The sequence below is a fragment of the Pelodiscus sinensis genome, chromosome 11 (assembly GCF_052426305.1).
Source record: "Pelodiscus sinensis isolate ZL-2025 chromosome 11, ASM5242630v1, whole genome shotgun sequence".
Taxonomy (NCBI): domain Eukaryota; kingdom Metazoa; phylum Chordata; order Testudines; family Trionychidae; genus Pelodiscus; species Pelodiscus sinensis.
This window is the reverse complement of record NC_143062.1, coordinates 41,841,448-41,863,632: the sequence shown is the minus strand read 5'-3', so window position 1 is coordinate 41,863,632 and position 22,185 is coordinate 41,841,448. Positions and strand designations below refer to the sequence as shown.

Sequence of the window (22,185 nt, the reverse complement as noted above, 5' to 3'; positions counted from 1 at the left end):
TTAGCCAAAAACACCCTTTAAACCCTAGCTAATCTGAGAATCTCAACAAGATCCTGGCTTCCTGTGCAACAATTTATTAATAATCACTAAGACAAGTGACTTAGTGATGAAACCAACATTGCACATTCCTTTCCTTAAATACAGCACACTGAATTTCTTTGACTGAGGAGTTTTAAAATAGACCTGCATCATCTTCAGAGGTCTTTGAAGTGCACCGCCCTCAAAAGCACTGACCAAATCAAAACTAAAAATAGAGAAGAACACACACAAAAAGTTCTCTCACTTATCCTTTGACACCATCAGTGAAGATACTAAGACTGGTGTATACATATCTCAGTGTTGACATTTACTTAAAACCAATTTAACATACAGAGCAGTAATATCTTTTAAAAGATACTTAAAGAGTACTTACTTGTTAGTCACCTGAACCTAAAGTAGTTAGCTGACATTCAGCAAAACATTTTATGGTCTAATGTTAACATATAAAGAAATGTAATTTGATCACAAGACACACTAATAAGAAAACATACAAAAACATAGCAGGTGTACTCAGAAGGTTCCTAATCTAGCTCACCAAAATGTCCATGAACAATGTAAATGGAAGAGAAATTAAACTCAGTTTATAAAAAAAAAAGATGGCTTATAGTTCTGAGTTTCCATTCTATGAACAATAGGTTATCAAACTGGAATGAGCTGCAATGTACTGTTACAAAACATGATTGTTTTTTCTGATGTAAGCCTATATGAATGTGTGTATGTCTACAGATATGTATATACTTGTGCATATATGGAGATTCTTGGCACAGAGAGTATTACCAATGAGTATTTATCACACGCATTAGCATGCCACTATTTTGTCTGGAGAGAAAATAAAAGTCAGTAAATTAAAAAATAATTCAAATACTATTAATCAAAATAAATGTTTACTATACTGTAAAGTTTTTTCTTCATATTCTTGACTTTAATCAAGACGCACGTTCAATTCAGGATTTCTTATCATTCACATGGATAATCAAATCTAGACAATTAATTTGTAGCACATATTTCCCAACGCTAAGTTTTAATAAATGCTCAATTTCAAATAATTAGCTTTTAAGCTGAACAAGATCTTTGGTGATGTATAAAAGTCACTTATCACAAACTAATTAATGGCAGAACAGTACAGACATGCAACTCTTTCCTCCTTCCATTAACCCATAATTTACTATTTATATAATGACAGAAGTGTCTTTATCCCCAGGAGTTTATAATGATAAGATACTTACCAAAGGGGCCGTCTTTCTCCCCGCATTAAATGGTAACTGCATCTCAGAGGCAAATTTGTCACAGGAGGAATATTATTATAGACACTCCAGAAAATCTGTAAAGAAAAAAAAGCTTCTAGTATCATTTCATGTATGACAGCGAACTATATACAAACTTACTTGCTCTGTTTATGCTTCATAAAATTGTGAAGATTCTTGCTCACAAAAAGCTGTCATCAAGGCAGTTAGTTTTATGGGACCTTGGTGCTCAGGCTCCAGGAATATTTTTGGGACAAGTGCCCTGCTCCAGCAAAGTTCGGGGCCGGATCTTTCCCCCAGGTGGTTGCTGTCCCCAGGTGATTTAAAAGGGCCAGGAGGTCCCTGCCACCACCACTGGCAGCACAGTGAGGCTAGAGCAGCTTCTGTCCTTCTGCTCTGTGTGGCTGCCAGCACATTCCTGCGGCCCCTGGGCAAGGGGGCGTGTGTGCCTGTCTGCTGCTCCTGACCTGAGTGCCCTGTGGCCAATGGGAGAGGTGGGAATAGTGCTGAGGGAAGCAGCAACCAGAGACACCTAGACCCTCACCCACCTGGAAACTGTTGCCAATAGGGCCCCAGATAAGTACCACACCTCGCACCCTTCACCCCTCACATACCCATCACATTCCTCCCACAAGCTTATTCCCTTTTCCCCAGAGCATGCCCTCCTAATCCCCTGCTGCAACGCCACTCCTTGCCCCTGCCCAGAGCCTGCACCCAGCACCCAGCCCAGAGCCTGCACCCTACACTCTCTCCCATGCCCACATTCCCTCTCAAAGCCTGACCCAGAACCTGCAACCCTCCCCCACCCAAACTCCCTCATAGAGCCCTAGGCAAGTGGGTGGAGGGATGTGAGCTCTCAGCCTTCTGGGCACTACCAAAATGTTTACAAATCTACCGCTCTTGGCTATCATTTATCCTTGTGATGTATTTGGGTTCTTCCAAATTAAAGCTCTTGTCACAATTTCACTTTTAGCTTTTTGTTAAAGAGAACATAATTCAGGAGAGGTAATATTTTTAATGACAAGTCACTAAAACTACGCCAAGTAGGAAGCTGCTGTTCCTTAGCAAATGCATGTTTCTGTGATGGTGAAAGTGGAGAGCAAGGAGTACTGGAGAAGTTTGAATAAAACTTTCTTAGCATGCTTTTTAAAAAGAGACAAACACTTTTTACTAACTAGTTCAACACCATGAAACTGTAACCCTCTAGCTCTTCTGTTTAGAGATTTAGATCACACCACTCAATGTGGTATTTTGTATCTCAAGATTACATTACAACTCTTGCGAACATCACGCCTCATTGGTGATCTACTTATTTTGTCTGGACAGCAGGCAAAAACAGTACTGCTTATAATAAAATATACCATACCATGGGAATGCAAGATTGGGGAGATCCAAACACACCAAGTAGATGGAGTGGAAAGAAAGCAGGGGATAGTAGGCACAAGAGGAAAACAAAGAGATCCTCCCTTCCCAGCAGATACATTAAAAAAAAGCAGCAAAGATATTAAAGATATTAAATCATTATGGTGCATCATAATCATGTATTAGTGCAACTTTACAAAACACACTTTGCAACATTATAATATGATTTTGTGGCTCTCTGTAATTCCATCTAAAAGCTACTTTGTTATCCAGCAGCTAAAAGTTGTATACCACTACTTAAATCCATGAGACCTAACAATAAAAAAACCTGACAGAAAAAAACCCTCAGAGTTGGGTGAGTTTAGACTGTATACTCCTCCTACCCAATCCTGTGGGTGTTACTTCTATATGTAGGCAAAGGACAGTAGAAAAGGTGAACACAATCTACATTCAAATAGGAGTTTGCAGTCAGATACACAGAGTTTCCAGTATCAAACTGAAGTCATAATCTGTTCATAGATTTCTCAAATTTCCACAAGAGAGGTTTAGCCTCAAATGAGAATGTCCTGGCTTTTTGTGAATTAAATCCAGACTTTTAACATTATGTAAGAAAAACCCATCAACAGCTTTTTCATGCCTGCTCCAAAACTACTCTATTTACTCTCCTAATAAGTTTATTTCCATTCAGAATACAGAGTGCAAGTGTTAGCCACTGTGGTTTTGCAGATACAAAGTTACATGAGAGGTAAAAGGGAAAACAGAGAATGATATTATGCACAATCTCTCATTTGCTCCAAGTGACAAATGAGACAAAGCCTTAACATAACAAATCAGCTCACAAGAAACAAAGTTACTCACAGAGTAGGTACTAAAAGGAAGACTTCTGTTTCACTATATCCTCTGTTGCTCATATAATAGTTTATTACATTTGAAAATAGCTGGAGAAAAGGCAGACAAACACTTAAAGGAAATCAAGTTTCTTGATCCAATTTACAGGTACAGCCTGAGGCTCTGAAATCTTCTAGGAAGACAGAGTATTTGGCAAAAACAAGCATATTATTCTGCAATTCACCTCTTTACAATCCTTAAAAATCATCCAAGAACTAAACATATTACCAATGAGTATTTAGGGAAGCCTAAGGAATATCATATATAATCAACTGATACTTATTTATTTTGTACTTCAGAGAGATGAAAGCATGAGAATTACTCATCTGACACATGACTGTCAATATAATCTCACTCCTTGAGTGTTACTTCTCATGTGTAGCAATTTCTATAGTTCTATTTTAATCTTACCTGTACTGTCTGTACTGTATAGATCTTCTTAAGATTTGATGCACATTCAGCTGCTGTGGTACCCGGAAGTGACCTAAAAAAAGTTTATGTTACTAAAATACTTTATCCAAAAAATGATTATTTCATTCTTAGCAAATGGCTGAAATGTTTACAAACGTCTCCAAGTTATACTATCAACTCCAAGTAAAATTATTATAAAGTTTTAAAAGTAAAGGCTGAGCGTTCTTATGTTTAGTTTAATTTGAGAGTTCCAAGGGTATTTCAAAATATGTATATTCTTATTAAAAATGTACATTAAATAGAGGTTGGACCTCCCAAAACTGGGACTCCCTCATCCGGTAACATCTGTGGTTCAGCAGGACCAGGGGTGTTCCCGGACCAGGCAGTCCTGGCTAGGAGCCCCAGTGGCTGGGGCTGGAACAGGTGCCAGAGCACCGGAAGCGCAGCAGGGGTCATGGCAGCCCTAGTAGCAGGGCCAGGGATGTGGCAATTGTGGCAGCTGTGGTAGTGGTGTTGGAGCCAGAGACGCGGCAGCCCCCGTAGTGGGGCCAGAGACACGGCATCTCTAATAGCGAGGCTGGGGCAGTCCGGGCTGCTAGGGCTGCAGCAGCCCAGCAGGGGGGTGGCTGGGGCCAGCAGCGGGGAGGAAAGGTGGTCTGGGGAGCTGGTAGCAGGTGGCCTCCTCTTGTCTGGTAAATTCCTGCATTCAGGACTGGTCAGGTCCCAAAGGTGCTGGTCCAGAGAGGTCCAACCTGTATTTTAAACAAAGATACATCTGCTTGTTCTAAAAGTGCCCACAAACTTTAATTATGTAAGTATACTAGTCTGTGATTATGGAATTACACACATTTGCTGAATTGCTGATATGGATTTTGAGAAAGGGAAAAAGTAGGTTAGTGGGTTTTCTATTTGTCTGTAACCAAAAGGAGTCCTCAGAAATAAGAAAATAATCTGGACCAAATTTTGAACCATGAGTACTGATAGTGTCCCTTTAAATCAAATTTCAAGGATTACTGTTTTTAAATTTCAACTTGATTTATATCTGATTTATCTTTGAATACTTTAAATATTTTATGTCATGCTATGTTCTCTTATTAAGGAGTTTTAGCTGTATTAGTAATGCACTTCAAAATAACATTTTTTAAATCACCTTTAATTTACACACACACCCCACTAGATGGCAACATACTATAAAGTCTCATAACTGATATAGTACCTGAAATTTTAAAAAACAACAAACCACACCAGACTTTTAAAAAGGAACAGCTAGCTTTATCAACTGTTAACTGTAACTTCTCTAAGGGGAAACAGAAGCACTTTTAGTCAGATGTCACATTTTTAAAATGGCTTGGATTACATAGAGATCAAACTGATAGACCTGGGCCCACTTCTTTGGCTGCAATGCCAGCAGTTGCAGTTTCAGAAAATTTACAAAGGATCTTGCAGCTTTATGCTTAATTATTTGACAGTAGGCTGGTATTCCACCAAAGCCTTGATACTTAAATTCACTCCCCATTGTGCACAACCAAATAACAAAAGGTAAAACAAACATAAAGAAAAGAAACACATGGCAGAATCTCCCTGCGAAAACCAAGCAGAGTTGACATTAAGAAGCATACAGTACATAAGTACCTATGCATGTATAAACCCTAAAGGGTCAGCTTTCTAGTTGTCCTTTTTGGGAACTGAGTCTGTGTCTACACTGGGAATTTCAGATAATTCTCCTACCACTGGCTTAATGCTCATACAGCTCCAACATCAACAAGGTGATGGTGTAGCGGCAAAGACCAGCACTAGCATTTTCATACCAGAGTTGTCTAGCCCTGTATAACATGCAGGTGAAACATTTATGCCCTGTAGGTGTTGAAGTTTACAACACTGCTATCACAGATATGGTTACATTATTGAAAGCAATTGCAGCAGTAAAGATACTATGTTTGTTTAGTGAGACTATAGGGAAAAGGTCAGCTGATAGCAGGTGTAGCCTCACTTTAAGTCAATGGAACTATGTTGATTTACATCAGATGAGGAGCTGAAAGAATACTTCTCACCTCTCCAAGCAAATCCCATACTATTTTTATTCCACTAAAATAGCTTTAAGATTGCATGCATTTCACCTTATAAAAGCTCAGATGCTGAAAACTGCAGAAGCATGAAACAAACAAGTAATCAGGAAATCAGGAGATAGTGACTGGAAGAGTCAATGGGCACAGTAGGAGACTGTGGCTACGTTTAGACTGCAAGCCTCTTTCGAAAAAGAGCATTTACACTACAATCAGTACTTTCAAAAAAGCAAGCCACTGTTTCAAAGGAGAGCACCCACGCTATCTGGATGCTCTCTTTCGAAAAAGCAGTTTGCATTCGAAAGAGCACTCTTGAAAAAGGCATTCTTCCTCGTAAAACGAGGTTTTCCGCGGTCGAAAAAATTGCCACGTTCTTTCGATTTACTTTCAAAAGAACACGGCAGCAGTCTAGATGCAGGGGAAGTTTTTTTGAAAAAAGGCCACTTTTTTCGAAAAAGCCCTGTAGTCTAGATACACCCTGTGGGCCCATATTAGGAGGATCAATTACAATGATGCAAATTCAGCATTAATAGTTTTTGTGCCCAATCCAGGATACAAGAGTGGTGAGCTGAGCCTGAACAAGTAATATTGTAGTTATTACTGTGCAGCTCCACTGACAGTAGCAACTGTGCAAAACACACAAACAAATTATCAGTAAATTGCAGGTGTGTATTTTCTGATATTGCTACTGCTGGTAGAACTCACAAATGCTGTGCAAAACTGCAAACAACTGTGTGTGCAAACGATACGTTACAAGTATGACAGATGCATGCAACGGCAAAATCCTCTAGTGCACAGAAGGCAGAAAGGCAGCCTACTGCTCTATGGGAGTGTCTATCTTGTCTCTCTTTTCAAACCAAAAGCTACAAAGCTGAATGTTTTTGTAAGAACACAAAAAACGGCATAGAACAATTGCTTATTTTTTTCTTCAGTGTAGAGCAGGCAGCAACATGTTTAACTATTTATTTCTTGATGATAATAGCACAGAGATTGCATTGTGTTGATGGACCCAATTAGAAAATTGTGTTTAAATAAACAAGTTATAACCACTATAATGTTTTTTACATTGTTTCTAAACCAGTCATGGATTTAATACAAACTAGATTATTTTAAATGGCAGTTTGTTTTATACACTATGAAAAAATTACTGAAAGTGACATTATATCATTAAATCTGCTAAATTAAAAAGAAATCTTTGCCCTATGTCCCCTGAGGAAAATATTCAAGTGACAAAGATTTCCTTCATGCACACTCCTCACAAGTTAGTTTTCTAGCATTATATAAGTCCAGTGAACCTGATCTTAATTGAACAAAAAGTACTTTTATAACAGAGAGTGTTTTCTAATAAGTGGAGAATAGGTTGACAATCAATATATTTGGCAATACACTGACGTGGTCTCTGATGCCAGAAGGTTACATAATAAGGGTAGTCCTTGCACAACTTTCATTGCATTCACACAGCTTTACTAATCAGCGTAAAATACTGTGGAAATATATTTGTGTAACAATGCTTTTTTAAAATTTTTTCACTGGCTGCGAAGATGGTGTCGCCAAGAGGGCTTTGGCTTCCTCGACCATGGGATGCTATTCCAGGAAGGACTGCTAAGCAGGGATAGTGTCCACTTTTTGAGGAGGGGGAAGACCCTATCTGGACACAGAATGGCTAACCTAGTGAGGAAGGCTTTAAACTAGGTTCGATGGGGACAGGTGAGCAAAGCCCACAGGTAAGTGGAGAACATGGGAACCTGGGAGATGGGTCAGAAATGGGAGGGAGCATGGGCTACAATGGCAGAGAGAAAGGAGGGTCAGGGCAAAACTGGGAGGCAAGGTCAAATCAGGATCTTAAATGCCTATATACAAATGCGAGAAGTATGGGAAATAAGCAGGAAGAACTGGAAGTGCTAATAAATAAGTACAATTATGACATTGTTGGCATCGCAGAAACTTGGTGGGATAATACACATGATTGGAATGTTTCTATAGAAGGGTACAGCTTGCTCAGGAAGGATAGACAGGGGAAAAAGGGAGGAAGTGTTGCCTCATATATTAAAAATGAACACCCTTGTAGTGAGGTTGAGATGGACATAGGAGACGGAAGTGTTGAGAGTCTCTGGGTTAGGCTAAAAGGGATTAAAAACAAAGGTGATGTCATGCTAGGAGTCTACTACAGGCCACCTACCCAGGTGGAAGAAGTGGATGAGGCTTTTTTTAAACAACTAACAAAATCATCCAAAGCCCAAGATTTGGTGGTGATGGGGGACTTCAACTATCCAGATATATGTTGGGAAAATAACACAGCGGGGCACAGACTATCCAATAAGTTCTTGGACTGCATTGGAGACAACTTTTTATTTCAGAAGGTTAAAAAAACTACCAGGGGGGAAGCTGTTCTAGATTTGATCCTAACAAATAGGGAGGAACTAGTTGAGAATTTGAAAGGCAGCTTGGGTGAAAGTGATCATGAAATCATGGGGTGCGTCTAGACTGGCAAGATTTTGCGCAAAAGCACTTGCTTTTGCACAAAAACTTGCCAGCTGTCTACACTGGCCACCTGAATTTGCGCCACTTGAATTTGAGCCACCTGCCACTAATAGGGCCCTGGGTCAGGGCCCGGTGGAGAGGGAGGGCCCGGGCCCCCCTACCCCTGCTGCCCTAGACCCCGGCGAGTGGGGGCTGAGATAAGGAACTTTGGGACTAGGCCTCTGGGCCTGCGTGTTGAGGAATAGGCCGTGAGGCCATATTTCCTCTACTGCAGGGGCAGTGAACTTTTGGGGCTAGGCCAGTGGGCCATATTTCCCCTAAAAAGGGGCCTCACACTTTGGGCCAAGGCCCAAGCGGGTTGGATGATGCCCCGGAGGAGGGCGGCAACCCCAGTGGAGGGGGGGGGGGGCGACACACAAGAATACTTGCTCAAGAGGGCCAGTGTAGACAGGGAAGAATTGTTTTGCGCAAAAAAGCCCCAATGTTTAAAATGGTGATAGGTGCTTTTTTGCGCAAAATCGCGTCTAGACTGGCCACGGATGCTTTTGCGCAAAAGCATCCGTGCCAATCTAGACACGCTTTTGCGGAAATACTTTTAACGGAAAAACTTTTCCGTTAAAAGTATTTCCGCAAAATCATGCCAGTCTAGACGCAGCCATAGAGTTCACAATTCTAAGGAAGGGTAGAAGGGAGAACAGCAAAATAGAGACAATGGATTTCAAGAAGGCGGATTTTGGTAAGCTCAGAGAGATGATAGGTAAGGTCCCATGGGAATCGAGACTGAGGGGAAAAACAACTGAGGAGAGTTGGCAGGTTTTCAAAGGGACATTGTTAAGGGCCCAAAAGCAAGCTATTCCGATGTGTCAGAAAGATAGAAAATATGGCAAAAGACCGCCTTGGCTTAACCACGAGATCTTGCATGATCTAAAAATAAAAAAGGAGTCATATAAAAATGGAAAGTAGGACAAATTACAAAGGATGAATATAGGCAAACAGCACAGGAATCCAGGGACACGATTAGAAAGGCAAAGTTACAGAATGAGCTCAAACTAGCTACAGGAATAAAGGGAAACAAGAAGACTTTTAATAAATACATTAGAAGCAAGAGGAAGACCAAGGAGAGGGTAGGCCCACTGGTCAGTGAGGAGGGAGAAACAGTAACAGGAAACTTGGAAATGGCAGAGATGCTCAATGACTTCTTTGTTTCGGTCTTCACCGAGAAGTCTGAAGGAACGCCTAACATAGTTAATGCTAGTGGGAAGGGGGTAGTTTTAGAAGGTAAAATAAAAAAAGAACAAGTTAAAAATGACCTAGAAAAGTTAGATGCCTGCAAGTCACCAGGGCCTGATGAAATGCATCTTAGAATACTCAAGGAGCTGATAGAGGAGGTATCTGAGCCTCTAGCTATCATCTTTGGAAAATCATGGGAGACAGGAGAGATTCCAGAGGACTGGAAAGGGGCAAATATAGTGCCCATCTATAAAAAGGGAAATAAGAACAACCCAGGAAACTACAGACCAGTTAGTTTAACTTCTGTGCCAGGGAAGATAATAGAGCAAGTAATTAAGGAAATCGTCTGTAAACACTTGGAAAGAGGCAAGGTGATAGGGAACAGCCAGCATGGATTTGTAAAGAACAAATCATGTCAAACCAATCTGATAGCTTTCTTTAATAGGATAACGAGTCTTGTGGATAAGGGAGAAGCAGTGAATGTGGTATACCTAGACTTTAGTAAGGTGTTTGATACGGTCTCGCATGATATTCTTATCAGTAAACTAGGTAAATACAACTTAGATGGGGCTACTATACGGCAGGTGCATAACTGGCTGGATAACCGTACTCAGAGAGTAGTTATTAATGGTTCACAATCCTGCTGGAAAGGCATAACAAGTGGGGTTCCGCAGGAGTCTGTTTTGGGACCGGCACTGTTCAATAACTTCATCAACCATTTAGATATTGGTATAGAAAGTACGCTTATTAAGTTTGCAGATGATACCAAGCTGGGAGGGGTTGCGACTAATCTGGAGGATAGGGTCATAATTCAAAATGACCTGGACAAATTGGAGAAATGGTCTGAGGTAAATAGGATGAAGTTTAAAAAAGACAAATGCAAAGTGCTCCACTTAGGAAGGAACAATCAGTTTCATACATACAGAATGGGAAGTGACTGTCTGGGAAGGAGTACTGCAGAAAGGGATCTAGGGGTTATAGTGGACCACAAGTTGAATATGAGTCAGCAGTGTGATGCTGTTGCAAAGAAAGCAAACATGATTCTGAGATGCATTAACAGGTGTGTTGTGAGCAAGACACAAGAAGTCATTCTTCCGCTCTACTCTGCACTGGTTAGGCCTCAGTTGGAGTACTGTGCTCAGTTCTGGGCACCGCATTTCAAGAAAGATGTGGAGAAATTGGAGAGGGTCCAGAGAAGAGCAACGAGAATGATTAAAGGTCTAGAGAACATGACCTATGAGGGAAGGCTAAAGGAATTAGGTTTGTTTATTTTAGAAAAGAGACGATTGAGGGGGATCATGATAGCAGTTTTCTGATATCTAAAAGGGTGTAATAAGGAGGAGGGAGAAAACGTGTTCATCTTGGCCTGTGAGGATAAAACAAGAAGCAATGGGCTTAAACTGCAGCAAGGGAGGTTTAGGTTGGACATTAGGAAAAAGTTCCTAACTGTCAGGGTGGTCAAACACTGGAATAAATTGCCCAGGGAGGTTGTGGAATCTCCATCTGTGCAGATATTTAAGAATAGGTTAGATAAATGTCTATCAGGGATGATCTAGACAGTATTTGGTCCTGCCATGAGGGCAGGGGACTGGACTCGATGACCTCTCGAGGTCCCTTCCAGTCCTAGTAATCTATGATTCTATCTCAGGCCTGGTCAACACTACAGTAGAAGGCCGTCTTAAGATATGCATCTACAGCTATGTTAATTAGGTAGCTGGAGTGACATATCTTAAATCACATTTCTGGGCTGTCCACACAGTGGGAGGTCAATGGGAGCATACGCCGATGGGGCATCCTCTGAGTTTGATTTAGCGAGTTCGACCATGGCAGCATCAGTCTTTCATTGATGTAGTGAAGACATGGCCTTAGAGACTAACATTTTGTGCTTCTTACATTGTAATTCCGTGGTCAAAAGATATGGGTGGATTGTTTTGTTTCTATGTGTTTCAGATAGCCGTCTGAGAAATAAGCTTTGACATGCTGTCCTTTTGCCTGTTTCCTAGCTTCCCAGACCCAAGTGTATATGGACATAATTTTGCCTTCCTATACATGACATCATCATCCCCATGTATGTACACTGATGTTGCCATTGGAGTGCTGTGATAATACTAAAACCTAACTTGCATGAATGGTAAGTAAGCATTATGAAACAGTAAACTTCAAAAGCTGACAAAGTATCAACAACAGATATTTATCACATTTTTATGCCACTTAAAAATCTCTTGGGGAATAAAGAACAGAGTACTCTGCTTTGGGGCCATAAAATCATTCAGTTTGATAGCTATAAATCCATATTCCAAAGAAACAACATTCACAACTTACAAGCTGGCAGAGAATATCAACCAATCATCACATTATTCATTTTAAGGTTTAGGTGGAATATGATTCATTGCTTATTTTTAGTAACTTGCCTGACAGTGCTGTGGGGACGAGCTTGCCTAGCATATTTCAACACTATACCCAATGCTACCAAATGACATAAATCTTCCGTTCATGGCACTGATACAAACTAAAGATGAGAAAAAAAATCAGAGCTGCAAAGAAAAAATTAACACTTCAAAAAAGTGATCACCAAAACTATATGCAAGTGGTTCAGTAATCCTGGTAGAGCTGTTATCCAATTCATTTTTAAAATAATTATCCAAGTCCTTCAGAATACTCCTCTGTACTTCCAATTTGTTTGTCAATATTTTGTTTTTTCTCCAAAAAAATTATTTGAAGGTGTAAAAGAAACTGTTGAGCAAATGTGAACAAATGGTCAATTTGGAATTTAAGCTTTCCACACTAAATAAAATTACATATTTATTTATGAGACAGAAAAGAGTAGCCCAAGCCATAACTTGGGAGATAAAGAAAAGTATCCAAACAACATACAAGAGCTAGAGAAATGGAGAAATGTCTAATCTTGCTGCAAAATGTACATAAAACACTGACAGAAGGTGCCTTCCATGGTATTTCAATACCTGGAAGTGCAAGAGGTCAGTCTAAATTATCAGAATGGTTCCCTCTGGACAGAATGGTTCCTTCTGGGCCATAAATCTATGAGATATTAACTTCTGTTGCAGAATGCACACAAAAATGGTTTGGGCTGGATATAAATCAACACATAAAAATTATGAAAACAAACACAATTTAGAGACACAAACCTCTTGTGTTCCCATTCTTCCAACACCCAATTATACTGGATACATAAATTCACAGATTAGAAAGCCAGGAGCCAGTGTCACCTAGTCTGACTTCCTGCATAATTTATTCTTATTTACACTAGACCATATCTTTTCACAAAATACCTAATCTTGTTTTAAAATTTTTCAAAATTAATTCCTGTTTGAAACAAAACTGGAATTTACGGATGCAAATAAATAATAATGTAACTTTGAGCTGTGCTGAAAAACTAAGGGTGTGTCTAGACTACTGAGTTTTGTCGACAAAAGTGGACTTTTGTCGACAAAACTATACCAGCGTCTACACTACCGCTGAGTTCTGTCGACATAACGTCGACAGAACTCAGCAGTTTTGTCGATGCTGGTTTACCTCATTTTACGAGGCATAACACCTTCTGTCGACAGAGTCTCTGTGACCCCAGTGGCTTCTGCAAAATTTAAGCATTCCTTAATAAAAAAAATCTTTCTAGATCTTATAGTCATGACATTAAGTTTCTGTATATGAAATAATGGAGTTCTTATGTAGAAACAGGAGCCCTAAGAAGATCTAACTGCCCCTTCCATACAAAGAGTTTAATTCTGGAGCCTTGTGATGATAAATTAATAGGCAACTATTTTTCTACAACTTTAATAAAGTTCGACCAATTTCTTCTCTCTAGTTCTTAATATTTGCGAACCACCGTTCCAATCACAGTGAGAATCTCTTTTTGCTCAATTTTAAAATTTCCCTCAGGGAATCCTTCAATTTTTTTGCTACATGCTTGTTCTCACACGATTTAATATAAAATCATCTAGCCCTTTAGTTACCTTTCTTGTGCCTCCTCTTGTTAAACAAGGGCCTTATACCAAACAAGTTTAAATAGCTTACGTGAGAAATTACTTATTTTTCTCTCTGAAAAACACAGAGAAACAGCATATCTAACCATAACATTATCAAGATTGTTCCTGTAACACTGAGGTCTTGATTTACTTAAGGCTATCATCAAGAATGAAAAAGGCCATTTCACTGAATTCCAATGATAAATGTGTGATCTTTAGTATATTTTTCCTCATCACTTCAGAGACAGAAAAGTTTTATATCAGCTGACAAATTCTAACTTTACAATGTGTCCTTGACCTTCTTTGACATTGCTATAGTAGGCCCAAACCACTGCTTTCAATCATGTCCAGACTCTCTCAGGATGGGGAATGGATGATCAGAGCCACAGTAGTCAGATCAGCCAACAGTGTAACAGATTTATGATGAATGCCTCTAATGTATCTATTTTATAAACAGGACAGATTCCAAAAATATTCCTCCATCGAACAGGGAAGATCTGAGCTTCTACTTAGAGGCAATGTGAGCCTTGACTGGTGTTCCCTAGCCAAGATTCAACATACGTGTCTCCTCGCTGTCTATTCGGATATACTCAGTGCTTCTTATTCTGACTAAAAGATCAGAGATGATTATAAGATACCACAGAGATGATTCTAAAATAGATTAAGTTATGTTAGTTATAAAAGACTTTTCTTAGAATCATAAAAATGTAGGACAGGAAGGGACCTTGATAGCCATCTAGTTCAAGGATCGGCAACTTTTTCAAACCAAATAGCCAAACTACATCAAACTTCAGAACACGTGGTCAACAAGACCTAGGGTAAGAATGTCCATTTGCATGACTGAAAATATACAACTTAATATTACTAATAATTGACATGATGATTAATAATAGCATAAATGAAACATTGTAGCTAATGGCTTTACTTAATGGGACTTCTGCTACTGCATCTTTTCACACATTTCTTGAAGTTTACATGATAACTGGTGAAATCCACTTCATAAGCACATTCAGGCTGTCTTCTCCCAATCTTGAGCACAAGTTACCTTTGATGTGATTCAAATGAGAGAAATCCTGCTCACACATAGGTGGAGCCAAACATTGAAAGTAAGGGCAACCTGACATTCTGTATGGCGTTGTATGTGACAAAATATTCTTTCCAAGTTTGCAGAATCAGATTATCATCGTGCTCCAATTTCTCCATGTCAGCCCATTTGTGCAGTTTTGCCAATTCTGCACGTTGTCAAGCAAGGTGTTCTAAATCAGAATTCAGCTTGATGAATTTTTCCACCCAGATAGCCGATTCCTTGAAATCTTCTATTTCCATTTCCAAATTGCTGACTGAGATGCCTAGAATGACTGTCAAATCCAGTTCTTCAACAGACGATTTATGTGAATGAATCAAACTTAAACAAAGCACTGTGTTTGCAAAAGTCAACAAAACGAGACTTGAATGCTGTTACACAGAAGCCGGTGGGGGTTGGGCCCCACCGCTCGGTTTATTAGTATCACCCTCACTAACAATAGAACACAACCGGTGCACCCCTCCCTTAGGTCCGCGCCCGTGCCGTTTTCGTCAGACCGGGCAGCCTTCAACTACCTGCTTACGTACCGCTGACACCACCCTTTTGTGGGACCCTCTCCCAGTTCGAATGCCTCTGGGTCCAATTGTATCACAATGGCTCTTTTAGTCTTTCTGCAGTTCAAAGTCTCCACTCACCTTTGGTCACTGGCCTTGGCCATCAATGGCAGAGTAGGGGGACCCGGGCCCTCCCTCTCCACTGGGTCCCGGCCCAGGGCCCTAAGGCGGGGTCACAGCTGCTCCCTTGCCTAGGTTGGCAAAGAAGCCGTCTGAAGCACACCAACCCGTGGGCCCAACGCCCTACCCTGGGCCACTTCCTATGCCACACCCCTGACTTGGGGCTTCAGCGGGTCACCACCAGGAGACAATCTTACCGACCACCTCTCTGCTACACAGCTCGGTGGGGGGGTGGTCAGCCCTGGAGTACTCTGCACCTCTCTACGCCGTCCCTTTGCCGGGGGAATCACTGTCTGCCGGCTCCTTTCCCGGGTTTCCATGCCGGCCTCTGCCTTCTCTCTGCAGCGTCCTCTCGGCTGCCCTTTGTCCCCTGGCCCCCCAGCTTGGGACCACCAGGGTAGTGCTGGTGCCTTGCCGCTCCCTCTTCCCCCCAATCCGGCGGGTTTTTAAATCGCCCACCAAAGTCACAGCGCAACATCATCGGTGCACGCCGCAACATCGCCAGCACGCCCCATGGCGCACTTTCCTAGCTCCCTCCGCAGGAGTGTGCCACCCCCGCCTTCTGGGCGGACCGCCCCACAGCGCCGGGAAGAACCCAGCTGGAGTGCGGGGCTCAAGCGTCCCACCACCACGGGACTCGATCGCCCCGTCACAAATGCCGTTAGGAGCTCAGAAACAAATCCAGGAAGCTGCCGCAAATCAAGGCTGTTATTTGGATTCTCTCTCTGAAACAAATCACAACATATTTGTAATCTTTCAAAATGCATGAATCTGCCCATCTCGATATGTTTGATGAAGACAGTCAATTTTGACACAAATCCAAACAATGTCTGCTGCAGAGACAGGACTGTATTTCCTTGTCCTTGTAGCTTAAGGTTCAACTCATTCAAATGAGATAGTAAAACTTGACCAACCAGTCACAGTGTGAAAGCTTGGAGTGTCTGATATCCTTCATATCCAAAAATGGCTTACTATCATTAACGCAGGCAGTAAAATGGTGATTAAGGGCTTGGGAAAGAATCCAACTGACAATGTAAACAACCATACCCATTACATTTCTGAGTTCAGTTCCACAAGATGCACACAAAGTGCCTCCTGATGCACAATATGATGAAAGTTCGAAAGTGGGCAATTCAGCTGTTCTCACAAGAGTAAGGAATCCCCTGTATTTGCTGACCATGCTAGGGGTCCGTACACAGAGACACAAGATTATCCAGTATTTTTTTTCTCGTTTACTAAGTTTATCACAGTTTCAAGGATGTGTTTACCCTTTGTTTTATTTTTCATTGGTAATATCTCAATCATTTCTTCATGCACAGCATTTCCACAAATATATCATCTCAGAATTCACAACTGATTAACCTAGTCTGCCCAGTGAGCAGGAGCAAGCAACCATCATGTCATTAGAGTCCCGCCCTCTGCTCCATATGGGGCAAAGGGATTGGGTGACCAGACAACAGGCTCTGCCTCTCCCACATGGTGATTGGGTGTTGGCGTAAGTGTGTTCTGGGTGACGGTCCCATAGAGGTTCCCAAACACTGTCAGTGAGGAGCCAGGTCAAAGGAGGAATGCAGCAGTAAGAGGGAGAAGGGAGAGAGATGGGACGGGAGGATGAGGAAGGGGCGGGGATGGGAGAATGGAGTGTAGATAGGGGAGAAATGGGCAGGGGGTAGGAGAGGCGGATAGGGCAGGTGAGGAAAGAGCAGGGGGACCTATTTGCTGCTCCCAAGCCCCAGTCTGAGGGTATGTCTAGACTACATCCCTGTGTTGCCAGAGGGATGTAAATTAGACATACTGACATTGCAAATGAAGCGAGGTTTAAATCTCCTGTGCTTCATTTGAATAAAAATGGCCATCGCGTATTGCCGAGTCAGCAGTTTGTCTGCAAAAAGCGGCTATCAAGAGGGGGATCGGGCGACAAAGAAAGCCTTTGTCGGCCGATCCTGTAAACCTTGTCGACCCTGGCAACAGAGGGATGTAGTCTAGACATACCCTGAGTATCACTAGTCTAGATAATACTTAGTCCTCCCTCAGTGTAGGGCAGGGCTGGGGAATCTTTTTTCTGTTAGGGGCCACTGACCCATAGAAAAATCAGTCAGGGGCCACACACAAGTGAAAAGCAGGGGGAAAAACCCTTGCTGTGGCCCTTGACTGAGAAGGAGAAAGATGCTTAACCAACACTTAACTTCCCATGTAGTTAGGAAGATTTTCCTGATGTCTAACCTAAATCTCCCTTGATTAAATTTACTTTTTGTCCTGTTCTCAGTGGCTAAGGACAATAATTTATCACCTTCTCCTTATAACAGCCTTTTATGTACTTGATTATCACCTCCCGTCATCTCTTCTTCAAACTGAAAACACATTTTTTTCAATCTTTCTTCATAGATCATGATTTCTATACACTACTTGAGGTATTATCAGGGCTGAGTAGAATTAATTCTTGCATACAACACTGCTGCTAATACATCTCTAGATTGGGGTTTTGTTTTTTGCAACAATATTCCCTTTTTGACTAGGTATGTAGTTGTATAACCATGTAAACGGGTAACTGATAAGCCTGGGCTTATTGGTTAACATTCATGGTTGCACGCAGGCTTCCGCCCTGGGGAGCCTGCTGCCATCCTGTGCTGCTGTCTCTGCATCAGAGGCAGCAGTGAAGGGGCGGCAGTCAGCTCCCCGGAAGCGGCGCTGCAGGCAGGAGCTAGCTGCCATCCCATGCTGCTGCCTCTGTATCTGAGGCAGCAGCGCAGGTGGCAGCTGGCTCCCCGGGAGCGGTGCACACTGGCTTCTGGGGAGTTGGCTGTGGGTATGTGTAACTGCTGAGTTTTCCAGTGGTTATACGCTTACAAAATTACCCATATTTTAACATCCCTATCATTGACCCATATTTACGGAATGTCTATACTAAAAAGTTTTGTTGACAAAACTTATGTCCATACTCAAAAACTGACAAAACAAAACTTACCAGAAGGTGTTTATACTTGCTCCCTCTGTCAACAGATCATGTCCACACTGGGGGCACCATCATCATCAGTGAAGGCAATGCACTGTGGGTATGTATCTCACAGTACACTGTTATGTGAAAGAACTGCTGATCACATCTTGAGATTCCCTCCACGATCTCCCATGGTAGCCTCCTCAAATGCTGGGAGCAGCATCATGAATAGCTCTGTGAGTTCTCTGTGCTAAGGATGTCAAAGCAGCACAGCATTTGTCCCCCTTCCCCTGTAGCAGCAGTCTGCCTGCTGCTGTGTTCCTAATGCAGAGCAGAACAGGAGCAGTCCTATGATTTGCTTTTTGTTCCCCCAACAAAGAGCACACTCAGTTCTCAGATACATTTCAGAGCTTTGAAAGGGGAGGGGCACAGGCCTGCAGGACAGCAGACATCAAAACACTGATCAGAGCCATCAGCGCAGGCACTGTCTACTAGTGGAAGTCAGTTCTGACCACAACACAATCAGCAGGTCTACACTGGCTCTCTGTCTACAATAAAGGGCGGCGGAGGGAGGCTCTTGTAGGGGTGGAAACTTTTTGTCACTGAAACTAGGTGTTTTTGGTAGAGTAGACATACCCTTAGTTTGTGATCCCATTTATCCCACCCCACCCACTGCCTGAAACATAGGGAAAGAAGGCTCAATAGGCTTATTTACCACCAAAAAGCTGGTGGGTTTTGTGCTTGTGGTTCTAAGAATCAGTGTATTTTATGTAAGTGATGCAGTAAGACAGATCTTTATGCTCTCTATTGTCCAGTTTATGCATGGACTCACATGTACATGAATATTTATTTTGTTTTAGTTGAGTACTACAGCAAATATCAATTTAAAAAATTGTATGGGGGTGATATTTTTAATTACTGCTACCAATGCTGTTTAATACGGGTTTGGCAACTGACTGCCCTTTGTTAATCTCCACAAAATCTTTGAAGCAAGACTAAAATATAGGACCGCTTTCAAACTCTCTGGGTATGTCTACACAGCAAAGTTATTTCAAAATAACAGCTATTATTTCAAAATAATTTTACTAGCACCTACACAACCAAACCAATATTTTGAAAGATCATGGACCTTTATTCAGGTTTGGGGAGGATGCCCCCAACATCCATGATCTCCGCACTAGTCAGAGGAATGCGGCCGTCTATGGCAGGATAACTGCCAGACTGGCCACCAAAGGCCACATGCGAACCCAGGAGCAGGTTTGCATGAAAATCAAGTTGGCCCGGTGAGACCCTTAACCCTGATCTTCCCCTCCCCCTTCTTCCCCTTGCTTCCCCCTTCCAGCTCCCTCCTCCCAGGTTTCCCCCTCTCCTCTCCCACCCTCTCCTCTCGCCTCTCCCGCCTCCTTTCCCCAGTCTCACCAGAGTTTAATTCCCCCCCCCCCCAGTTTTGTTAAATAAAGAGAGTTTGTGTTCATGAAAATATATGTATTTTATTTGACATCAGGAATGGGGGTGAGGGAGGGGTAAGTGGAAGGACATGAGGGAGGAATGAGGCACAAGCCCCCAGTGGGGCAGACCAGGGAGGCTCTTAGTGCTCCTCAGGGTGGAAGCTCTCTCTCAGGGCCTCCTGGATACTGACAGCCTCTCGATGGACTTCCCGGATGGCAGCCTGCAGAAAGAGCAGCCAGGCTCACAGTAACACGTCCACGAGAAGCACCAGAGTGCCAGGGGCAGCTCTGGCTCCATGTTGCAGAGTGCTGTGGTATCCCGAGTGAGGGCAACCAGAGCACACAGAGACAAAATGCTTTGCTGTCCCTCATTGAGGTAGGCAAGCAAGCAGGGAAAGCTGAGAACTGGCTGTCCAGGGGCTGTCCCTTTAAGCACAGGCCTCAGATAGCCTCAGGCAGCAGCCACACAAAGTAACTCCTGATCTGGTTCCGGCCGGCCTTAAATGCGATTCAGCGTCGGCGCTATTTTGAAATAGCAAAATGCTATTTCAAAATGCATTTTGTGTGTAGAAACGCTATTTCGAAATAACTTATTTCGATTTAACTATTTTGAAATAAGATATTTTGAAATAATGCTGCAGTGTAGACATACCCTAACTGTTTAATTACCTTCACATTTTTAAAACAGGTAAAACAAAAGTGCCATTCACCTTTCTGTGAAGACCAGAAATTAATCTTTACAGCTCTTCATTGCTGAATTCCATGTATTAAGGAACAACCTAACTTTAAAGAACCTAATCACAGAAGTTGAAGGATTAGACTAATATTGGGCTATTTAGACCATTTTACCTGACAGTGGACGATTTATCCTAATTTTAATAGATGCAGACAAGAGCAGAGATTGACAAATGCCTTTAAAATGGTTTGTGATGGCAAAACAGTGCTTATTATTTACACCTCTGTTATGCAAGTAGTTACAACACTCCTTACCCCATGACAGGGTACTGTTTAAATCCCTTATTTTTTGTATTTGCCATCAAAGCTGTCCTGTCCACAGGATCGTTGGGAATGGCCACCCCAGACCCCGCAGCAGCCGCCTCAATTGTGCTATGGCCGGAAGGGACTCAGAGGATTATAGGAGCTCGGTGCAAGGCAGCATAGGGAGGAGCCCACTCACAGTAGTGGCAGGATCCAGAGCAGCCCAGCAGCCTGTCCTGCTTTGCTGGGCCTCTCTCTCCCAGCTGGCTGCTTTCTCTGTCCCTGTGAAGAAGGTGAGAGAGGGTGGCAGAGTAGGGAGGAGCAGGCTGCTGGGCCACTCAAAGTGCAGAAGGGGGAGCTGACCCCTGCTGCCACTCCATACAAGGCCCTTTAATTCCCCCCTCCTCCAGTTACTCAGGGGAGGGGCATGGAGGCAGAGCAGGGGCAGGTCTTGAGGAAGAGGTAGAGAGGAGGCAGGGAAGCAGAGGCAGGGACAGGGCCTGCAGCAGGAGGTTGCCTTAGTCCCCACACGTGGGTCACGGAGAGGAGGGGGTGCCCAGGCACTGTGCCCTCATTGGAACAACCCTGTCTGCCACCTTATCTTTCACATGCTCATGTGAAAAGTACCATCAAAAATGTTATCATTAATAAAAAGTCAGCAACTAAAATATTTACTTGGCCTCTAAGACACCAAGCATTTAAACACAGAGGCTACGTCTAGACTGGCATGATTTTCTGGAAATGCTTTTTAACGGAAAAGTTTTCCGTTAAAAGCATTTGCGGAAAAGAGCGTCTAGATTGGCACGGATGCTTTTCCGCAAAAGCACTTTTTGTGGAAAAGCATCCGTGGCCAATCTAGACGCGCTTTTCCGCAAAAAAGCCCCGATTGCCATTTTCGCGATCGGGGCTTTTTTTGCGGAAAACAAATCTCAGCTGTCTACACTGGCCCTTTTGCGCAAAACTTTTGTGCAAAAGGGACTTTTGCCCGAACAGGAGCAGCATAGTATTTCCGCAAAAAGCACTGATTTCTTACAGTAGGAAGTCACTGCTTTTGCAGAAATTCAGGCGGCCAGTGTAGACAGCTGGCAAGTTTTTCCGGAAAAGCGGCTGATTTTCCGGAAAAACTGGCCAGTCTAGACACAGCCAAAATGTTTCATGGGATTTTTGATCTGGATACTGTCTTACTTCAGTTCTTTATATAAGTGCCATATAAGTGATATTTTCTTTTAGAAACCTATGAACAAGCTACACCTCACTCTGCTAGATGCAAAAAATGATGGACTGAACAAAGACATTGGATTTATGGCTTATTACGAATCCCCCCCCCCCCCCCCCCGCTTTTTGTCCTATGACTGCAGACGCGTT

The 22,185-nt window shown here is 42.4% G+C and overlaps 1 protein-coding gene and 1 long non-coding RNA gene across 2 annotated transcripts in view; one reads left to right on the top strand and one right to left on the bottom strand.

Annotated features, from left to right (window-relative positions):
* The window catches only part of EIF4E3 (eukaryotic translation initiation factor 4E family member 3), a 43,057-nt gene that overhangs the window by 10,431 nt on the left and 10,441 nt on the right, over positions 1-22,185 (bottom strand). Inside the window, exons 2-3 of the mRNA XM_075938642.2 lie at positions 3,945-4,017; positions 1,266-1,360 (exon numbers count right to left, since the gene is read on the bottom strand). Of these exons, the coding sequence (XP_075794757.1) occupies positions 1,266-1,360; positions 3,945-4,017 (168 nt within the window). The remainder of the gene's footprint in view (positions 1-1,265; positions 1,361-3,944; positions 4,018-22,185) is intronic.
* On the top strand, positions 7,523-21,527 carry LOC142830912 (uncharacterized). Its single transcript, XR_016350443.1, has 3 exons — positions 7,523-7,731; positions 11,722-11,849; positions 18,460-21,527. It is a non-coding gene; the product is annotated as an uncharacterized LOC142830912 (long non-coding RNA).